The 9,773-nt window shown below is 37.4% G+C and overlaps 1 protein-coding gene across 1 annotated transcript; it reads right to left on the reverse strand.

Moving 5' to 3' along the window:
• Positions 1-233: 233 nt before the first annotated feature.
• grpr (gastrin-releasing peptide receptor) lies at positions 234-9,572 on the reverse strand. Its single transcript, XM_056251337.1, has 3 exons — positions 9,032-9,572; positions 5,601-5,952; positions 234-736 (listed from the first exon to the last, which is right to left on the reverse strand). The coding sequence occupies exons 1-3, from the start codon at positions 9,430-9,432 to the stop codon at positions 353-355; spliced, it is 1,137 nt and encodes a 378-aa protein (XP_056107312.1). The 5' UTR covers positions 9,433-9,572; the 3' UTR covers positions 234-352.
• Between the last annotated feature and the right edge of the window lie 201 nt (positions 9,573-9,773).

Raw genomic sequence — 9,773 nt, forward strand, 5'->3', positions numbered from 1 at the left:
GATTTTTGTGTTTTAAAAGGTGTCTAGACACCTTCGTTCTGTTCAGTTGTGCAATTGCTCTCGCTGATCGTTTGATCTAAAGTGTCTCAAATCTTATAGAAGTGAGTAAGAGTTAGGCTACATAAATGCTAGATATATTCAAGAAAATTACTTCTCAGTTTTAAGTTTTACATTTTTTTGAACTTTTTAGTGTTGTTTTTGCAACACAAATCATGAATCATGAAATTGTTCCATTCTGTTTTCTGTGGAATGCAAATGGAGAATTTTGAAGAAGAGAAGATCTTCATTTTTGGGTGAACTATTCCTATAATATAACTCTGAACAAGAAGAAGTTAAATATGCCTGTTCAGCTCTAATGGCAGACAGCGTTGCCATTGACAAGGCTGAAGCTGGCCACAGAGTGGTTCTGGGTGCTTTTGAGTGAACTCAGTCGCGTGTTGTTACGCCTAGTGTTTTGTGTGCGCAGAGAGATGGATGGGCAGCAGCAGCAAAGCTGCTTGTTGAACTGCTTCCTAAAGGATTTGCTGAGAAGGTAGAGAGCGAAGGGGTTCACACAAGAGTTGGTAAAGGCAAGGATACGTGCGCACACACTGGAGATGAAATGTGCCATTGAGGTGTCCACTTCAGTGTAGTGGTAGGACCGGTAGAGGTAAATCACATGGTTGGGGAGCCAGCAGATGGCAAAAAGACCCACGAACACCAGCACTGTCTTGGCAAGCCGCATACGTGACTCAATCTAGGAAGCAGAGAGGTAAATCGCCTATCACATGTGCAGAAAAATAAATATCACAGGTTGTCCTAATATAACCATAATAATAATAAAAAAAATCTTCTATTCCAGCTGTTTTAAATTTCTGACCCATCTGACACACCAACATTGGCTCAACCAATGGCGTGATTTGGGGCGTGACTAATTGTTTGCTCGACCAATGGAAGACCTTGAATTTTTCCAATTGCATTTGGTGACACTATTGGCACAGAGACTTCACACTTCAGTTTTATTATTATTTTTTACTACTAATTGTTATTACTAATAAAAATAGCTTTTATGATGCATTTATGTTTATAAGCACTGAACAAAATATGAACTAATTATGTTTAATAACAGGCCTATGCATTAAAAAAATCACAAGAAATATATTGAACAGGTAATTGTTAAACCAAGATGAAGAATAACAAAAGCTCCAATTTGATTAAGGAACATTTAAATGGTCCCTTACGTATGGTACCTTTCAAATGCATACAGACTGTATTATTCACATAACAATGCAACAGCAGAGCAGATGTATCCAGTCTCATCTTGTTTTGTGAACACCTTTCAAAACTAGCTTCTGAATCACCTTTCAAAATCAATTACAACAACCAGAGGTTCACTGCAGCAATACCTCTCTCTGCATTTTCAAACTCAGCAATGGAAAAACTACTCAATAGAAGTAAAAATTCAAAATATATAATATAATTTAATGGTTTTATTTTGAGAAAAAAACATTCTAGAAGAAAAAACAATAGCTTACTTAACATGGAAAAGCCTTACATAAAATTACATTGTGTTTGTTATAAAAACATCTCTTGAAATTGGAATATCAAAAATGATAACAAGGCCTTTATGTAATCGTTGTGTGTTATCATGCATGATTAGGGTATATTAGATTATATTTAGTTAAAACTATAGGATATTTTGTATAAATCAGAAAAAGTGACAAAATTACTTAGAGCACTTTTAACCCTTAAATACCTAGACCCTTTTTGGAGCATCTGCACCGCCTGTCCTTTTCTTTGTTTTCTAACCCATTATAGCAGTCAGCATCAAGTGCCATATATCATTTTAATCAGGAGAACTTGAAGTTTCAATCTATCTCATTTAAATAATCCAGTTTTACATTTATTTTGTCTTAGAATGGATGAATTTACCAGATTTAAGAAAAACGGCAGCATATTTTTAGTGATTTTTTTTAACTCAACTCAAACAAATCCTCCTGAAGTTTTTTTTTTCCTTTAGAAAGCTGTACTTGGATATTCTACATTTCCAGATGTAATTTTGACTACATGTAACAATCCCTAAGCAAGTTATAGCCATTTATATGGAGCGAATTATGTGCCAAAACCTCACACACACACAAAACGTGTTTTACTCACACCCAATGATTCACAAACAAACTCAATGTGGTTTGTAAATACGAAACATCACTCACAAACTAATGCATATTGTTCTGCAAATAAAAAACGTACCTATCAAACAAATACAGTATGTTTTACACATACATAGAAACGTATTTCTTCAATGACAAAAATATCATCCAAGTACAAACTAAAATCTTTCAAGTACAAAACAAAATTCTACAAGTACAAAACAAAATTCTACAAGTACAAAGCAAAATTCTACAAGTACAAAACAAAATTCTACAAGTACAAAACAAAATTCTACAAGTACGGAAAAACTGTCACGTGACTTTTGACACTATTTTTCTGCGTCCAGGCAGATTTTCTCACAAATGCAGTTGAGCAACTTCCTCTTCTAGAACAGTAGATGGCGCTAAGATAGGGGATCAATTTCGCGCTAGTCTCTCGGGAGAAACACTGATGTGAAACGCATGCTTGCCTTTGCCCATGGGAAAATGAGCGGTGAACAGGTGTGTTTCTGTCTTACTTTATCTATAATTTACCTTATTGAGGTTTTGGTAAATGTTTATTATATAGACAGAAATCCACATTAGCACTTAGTAGCACTCCACCCTAGGATAAGGATATGGACGCGGAAAAATAGTGTCAAAAGTCACGTGACAGTTTTTCCGTACTTGTAGAATTTTGTTTTGTACTTGTAGAATTTTGTTTTGTACTTGTAGAATTTTGCTTTGTACTTGTAGAATTTTGCTTTGTACTTGTAGAATTTTGTTTTGTACTTGTAGAATTTTGCTTTGTACTTGTAGAATTTTGTTTTGTACTTGTTGAATTTTGCTTTGTACTTGTAGAATTTTGTTTTGTACTTGAAAGATTTTAGTTTGTACTTGGATGATATTTTTGTCATTGAAGAAATACGTTTCTATGTATATGTAAAACATACTGTATTTGTTTGATAGGTACGTTTTTTATTTGCAGAACAATATGCATTAGTTTGTGAGTGATGTTTCGTATTTACAAACCACATTGAGTTTGTTTGTGAATCATTGGGTGTGAGTAAAACACGTTTTGTGTGTGTGTGAGGTTTTGGCACATAATTCGCTCCATACATTTATTACAACATTATTTTAGGCGATTTTCAGTGTATTTTTTTATTTACTGACAATTTAGATGTGTCCAAAAAAGTTCAGAAAGTAAAATAAATAGAATGATTGTAATAGAACACTGAAGCAAAACAAACTTTATATATATATATATATATATATATATATATATATATATATATATATAAACACACACGCACACACACACACACACACACACACTATACACACATATATGAACTTTCACTTTACCTCCATGCCTCAGTTCAAATTTCCAAAGAAAGATGCTAATTGGTCGTGCAAAAGCCCAAAAACTATGTTTATTGGTTGAGTATATGATAGTTTCAACCAATCTGGGCATGGGGTGGGACTAAGCATCAACAATCATTCATAATTGGCTCAGAGGAACAACCCGCACGGGTTTCTTTGGCGAATCAATGCTGATCAAAACTTGATGACGCAATCACATACACTACGGAGCTTCTGAATGTCCAAACGCGATTAACCCGATATCACAGAAAAGCCGTGAATCTCCTCTTTATGGGACTTTTTAAAGCATACGGATTGGAGTAGCGGTTTAAAAGTTCTTAAAGGGGTCATATAATGCCATTTTTGTACTAGCTAATATGATTCTTTAGGGTCTAAATTAAAAGTTTGTAATATACTTTAATTAAAAATTCTCATTAGTATTGTAAGAAAACACTTATTTTACCTGGTCAAAAACAGCTCTGTTTTCAGCACGCCGTTTCAGTGCATATGACTTTAAATGATAATGAGCTTTGCTCACTCCACCCCTCTGTTCTGCGCATACACCGTTTGTAACACAATAACACAATAACCACGCGTTGTTCATTATAAACGTGGGATTATGAATTATATTGAGAACGTTGTACATAGAAAACATGCTGTAATGTACCCTGAGTGTAAACCGACGCATTCATCGTGAAGCGTGCAGCTGGCGATTTGCAAAGATTATATAAATATTAATATAAAGATTAATAAAACGTTACACTCACTTTAGTTCTTCTGAAGGTTCAGCAGGAAGACGAATAGGTTCCGATCCTTTATTCAGGTGCAGCTTCTCAGCAAAACCAGCTTTACACTGATCCTCGTTTATAAAGCAGTCCACTGAGAAATGATTCGGCAAACATGAGAGCATTGACGTTGCTCGTGGGGAATATTCCCTTCGAAAACAAAACTCAGCCACTGCGTCTTCAGCGGTTCGGATTTAGGAACATTAAAATGACTGCTGTGTTCGTTATTACGCCCAAGAACAGAACACCACAATCGCTTAGACGCCATTCTGCTCATAGACAGTGCTCCAGCATATCAACAATGACCGCGCCGGTCCGCGCAGACTATGATTGACAGGACGAGCGAGGGCGGGTCTGTGTTGAATCACTGCTGTCAATCAACAATCGCGGGAGGGGCGTCCGTTTTATTGACGTCACAAAAACGAACGGCTCAATTTGAGGCAGGGGAAAACATATAAGGAGATTAAAACAAAAACACTGGATGGATTTTTATCATTATATGATGGTTGTGTACAGACACTGCCAACACACATTTCAGTACAATCAACTTGTAAAAGTGCATGTACCATTATATGACCCCTTTAAACATTTAAGAACAACAGTTATTTTTTGCCGTCGGCGGCCGTATAGGTCTTTAAGGGTTAAAAAAAGGAACAATTATAATGATAACAGGTTTGAAGCATAACCTGTGGCACAGCGTCATTTTTTTTAATGTCAACTAAAATCTAGGAAAGTCCCTGAACTTTTGTTAAAGGTGGGGTATGTGATTCTCTTTTTTGTACATTTTTTGAAAATAACTTGAAATCCTGTTCCTAACCCACTACAGCCACTGAGTTAGAAGCACTGAAATGAAAATTAAGCAATTTAATCATCTGTGGAACGGGCAGGACTCGAAAAACTCCAGCCAATCATTTCCAAGACCACCAGAATCATTGGACAGTAAGTTCGTCAATCAAACGGTTGTACCACGCCCCCCTCCCCCCAGCGCGCGTGACCCCCGTCGTGCGCATACTCAAAGTTTGTGACGCATGCGCATCTCGTCAGTAAAGCCGGTTCCATGATTAGTAGTAAATCATCATAACAATCTCTCGCGCATCTGAGTTTTCTCTCGTGCATGATTGCGCGTTCTTCGAATGGGTGGAGTCAGAGCCGGCGTTGGAGGAAAGAAGGTAGGACCATTTGAATTGTATATTTTCAAAATCTGCCGGTCGTTTTACAAATCACATACCCCACCTTTTAATACATTTAGAAAAATGTTGTATATAAGTTACTTAGCTATTCATTGCTAAACAATTCAACTGTTAATCTAACTTCAACAACTGAAGCACTTGACCATGGTACTCACCTGCCTCCGAATGTGCGCATTTCCTTCCACAGGCATGTTAATCGCACTCTCAATCAGACTCCTGGCAATGAAGATGTAGTACACAGAAATAATGAAGAGAGGAATGATATACAGAATGAGAAAGGAGGCCATGGAATGGATTTTAGGTTGCAGGTCTCCAGCGTGAGGGTACGGGGCACATGCTTTAAAGGTCTCATTGCTTTGTGGGATGTGGAAGGTGTGGAGATCGGAGAACACCGCCTCAGGGATGGCCAGGGCCATGGAGAGCAGCCAGATCGATGCCGCCCTCAGGCAGACCTTTAGCGAAGCTTTAGATGCCTTGATATCCATTGGCTTGACAATGGCCTTGTATCTAAGAGACAGAAAAAGACCCCAGAAACAGGAGGCATTTTAATTAACCTTAAGAACAATGTTTTAATTAAGAACGAACACACATAAAACATTTTTTTTGACTAATTAACTCAGTGTCTGAGTTGCTGAGTTCAGTCAAAGACAAAGTCCCTTACAAGGAAAGACAGTTCACTCGACGGCCACATTTGCAACGCCTCTGGCCAGCTATTTCGGGCATCCAAGACCAAAGTCCACTTGAATGGGGGAATCCTGAAATCTCAAAAACTTCTTGCCGAACTCCCAATTAAATAACATATTTCAAATCAGCAACAAAATATGACATGAACTGTCCCATAAAGGTTGTTTCTTATGCTCAAACAGCGTTAAAAAGCTTATTTTTCAACCTAAAGCTTATTTTTGCCGATGCGCATTGGCTCTTTTATTTAGAAGGCGGGATGTATTCCGGCAGTTTCTCCCCCTACCTTATTCAGAGCAGCACCCTGAATGAAAGTGAGGCTATGAGGGATCAATGACTTACTGTGTTTTCAATGGTGTAGATCACTTAGTTTTCCACAGCTCATACGGTCTGGGGTTTATTGCCTACTGAAATTTTGCAGTGTTTTGTCAGCAGAACAATCCAAAAACACATTAAATAACAGTACAACTCACTGAAGAGATGTGTCTATCCCTCACAGCCTCGCTTTCATTCGTGTTCAAAAATCAAAGATGGCGCTACTGTGAATAAGGTCAAATCATAAGTAATAGGAGTGAACCAACCTCTATAGACTTTGGTTCAGTTCAGTTGTACATAATGTTACAATTTTCTTAATGGATCAGCTAAGAACAGAAAAAAATGTCCGTTAGGCCTTTAACAAAACAATCTGCCTATAGCAACAAGTTAATCGATGGTATATGCTTTTGTTCAAGTACATAGCCCACATTAGTTCAACTTGTTTTTTAAATAATAATGTTTAATTGTAGGCATGTTGAGAAACTACATTACCCATGATTCTGCAAAAAAAACCTCCACCAATCAGAGAATTGCAACAAGCAAATCGTGACAAACAAACACTTTACTGCCTGCCTACTCCCATGAAGCACTTCAAAAGAGTCAGTTTTCCTACACTCTCAAAATACTTTGTATATATAATATACATATTTTGCAACGAATGTAAAATATATTGTAATAATATATATATATACAATTATAATATATATCTTTCAGAACATTACAAACTTCAAATCAGCATTTATAATGTTGTGATTCACTTCGTAGCTGATGGACAAAAATACTTGCAGAACCAAGGTAAAATCTGAAAAAGTGGTCGGGCACTGTTGCACATTTGGAATTATCAGATCACTGGATGGATTGGCCAAACCCATGTAATATATATATATATATATTTACCAGAAGTGAGAATAGCCTATTCTATGACTGATTTGAAGCCCATCAGTATCCAGACCACAGGAAAAGATCCTCCCACCTGTTGTTTATTGCCGTTCACCTAAACGGATTAGCCTCCAGTGCTAATCAGACTCCCACCACATAGATCATGGCACAGTCTTCCTGCTTATTCATTTTTCATTTTATTTATATAAGAGGGAGATAAGTGTAAGTGGAATTTTATTTCAATCACATGAATTTGTAAAGTGCATATCACAATGTACGTGTTGTTCCGAAGCAGCTTTACAAAGAACATTGCCTCACAATCCCCTCAGTGAACAAGTCAAAGTCAACAATGGCAAGGAAAAACTCACCAATAAATCTCTGACTTTTCGTGAATTTCTAAGCACCTTCAAGTTCTGGCATTGGTATAAAAATATGAATCACTTCACGACACTATCAACTGTTTCTCATTTAACACGAGGGCAACTCGACCCTCAGTTGATCCATTGCTCTGGAGGTGCACTCGTTACTCTTGAGTTCTCTAGAATCAACACCAACAGGCAGAGGAAGCAGTTCATTTTTCTCCATCATTAAGCATGTTCTTTATCATTTCCGTTCACCTGCTACTATCAGACACCAAGTCACACACTTCCTCAAGAGAACTGACAGACCAAGAAGGCATAAAATTGGAGCCTTGTGTATATGGGATACAAACACAGATGTGTATATGCAATAGAATAGAATAATTGAATATAATCAGTCCCTTGATTGCTAAAGTCTGGGTTTATTATACACCTTTTCTCTTTTACATTGTGAATTACACAAAAATTGGTTTTTTTTACTGGCTTCTCAGCTTTTAAAGTTTTTTTTTTCAACATAAAAAAATACATTTACAAAAAATTGTGTGATAAAGACATTTAAACACAGGCATTGCTTTTCAACCGAACTGTTTTGACAAGTGTGACAGATCATCAGCAAAAGTGGCACTTTGAGTGGGATTTTGAGTTACCTGCATGTGGCATTACACTTTTCTTCTATTGAAAAGGACAGAAGAATGAGTCTGTGCCCCTACTCGAAAAAGCATGTCATATCTTTAGATTGTCATGATGGAATTTCAGGTGGTTAGTTACTGGTCTATCAACCCTGCAACTTGTTCAAGGTCTGCCAGATCAGTCTCACTCACACTAGTCACCTTGGCAGACCCTAGCATACCCTCACAAATAAATAAATACATATCTTGCAACAGTACTAATATACATGTAATTGACCCTTAAATAACCATTTAAAAACCAGAATAATGTTTTTTTTCAGCTGTCTTTTTATAGAGGCTATGTTTAAAAAGAGCATCCCCATTCTCAAGCTTGATTAATTGACAAAGACTTTAGAGGTAGTAATTATTAATGACGTTCACATTTTAATCGCTTCCTGATCTAAAAGCCAATCAATCACGAAACTTAATGTCCCATTTGACATGATTTTCCACTTTAGCTGAACTCAGCATAATAATAAAATGTAGTGACATTTTACATTAGTGTTTATGTTAATGATGATGACTCTATGAGTCATTTTGTAATAATTTCGAGGAGCTTGCTTCATTGACACATTGTGATGATTGCAATTAATGACATTAAAAATATATTTAAACTGAAATGGTATTGTTTGGCTTTCTGAACCGATGTTTATAAAGGTCAAGGATATATATCGATCTCTTTACCTGTCCGCTGCCAGCGCTGTGAGCGTGAACACCGACACTCCGACTGAAGTCAGTTGAATGAACGGGATGAGTTTGCAACCCATCCGCCCAAACAGCCACTCATCCGCCAGAAACTTGCTGGCATCCACGGGCGCACAGGTGACCAGCAGCAGCACGTCTCCGAGGGCGAGACTCGACATGAACAGATTGGGGACATTGCGCATGGATTTCACGATGCAAAACGTCCTAATGAGCGTCACATTACCAATAAGTCCAGCAGTAATGAGGAGCGCGTAAACGGTTGCTATAATAATGCCTGAATGCAAGTGTGGATGCTCCGGAGCGGTGCTGGTGTTGAGTATCTCCAGAGAGTCGCCCAGAAACTTTACATCTGGTGTCGGGGTCAATGTTGCGTCAGACATGTTTTCAAATCAGTTCTTGCGCATTTTGAAACTCAAGTGTCCAATATAGACGCATATTGCCATGAATACGGTTTGTACTGTTAGTCCGGTGATATTCCTTTCCAGCTCATCCTGTGCGCAAATGGCGAGTCCATGCGAGGTTTGGCTCCTATTATGCCAAATCGATGCGCCTGCGCTCTCATGTGTTGGGAAACTAATAAGCCATAAAGCCTGTCTCTAAATCTAGTGAGCTGCCTACAGACAATGATCTTTGACATTTAGCTCTTAAAAGATGAACATTCATGGCATCCAATTTGCATGGATACTTCCTGTATTTTTTTTTTTTTAAATATATATTTTTA

This window comes from Rhinichthys klamathensis, unplaced genomic scaffold, assembly GCF_029890125.1.
Source record: "Rhinichthys klamathensis goyatoka isolate OS25496 unplaced genomic scaffold, OSU_Roscu_1.1 h1tg000082l_1, whole genome shotgun sequence".
Classification (NCBI taxonomy): Eukaryota; Metazoa; Chordata; class Actinopteri; order Cypriniformes; family Leuciscidae; genus Rhinichthys; species Rhinichthys klamathensis.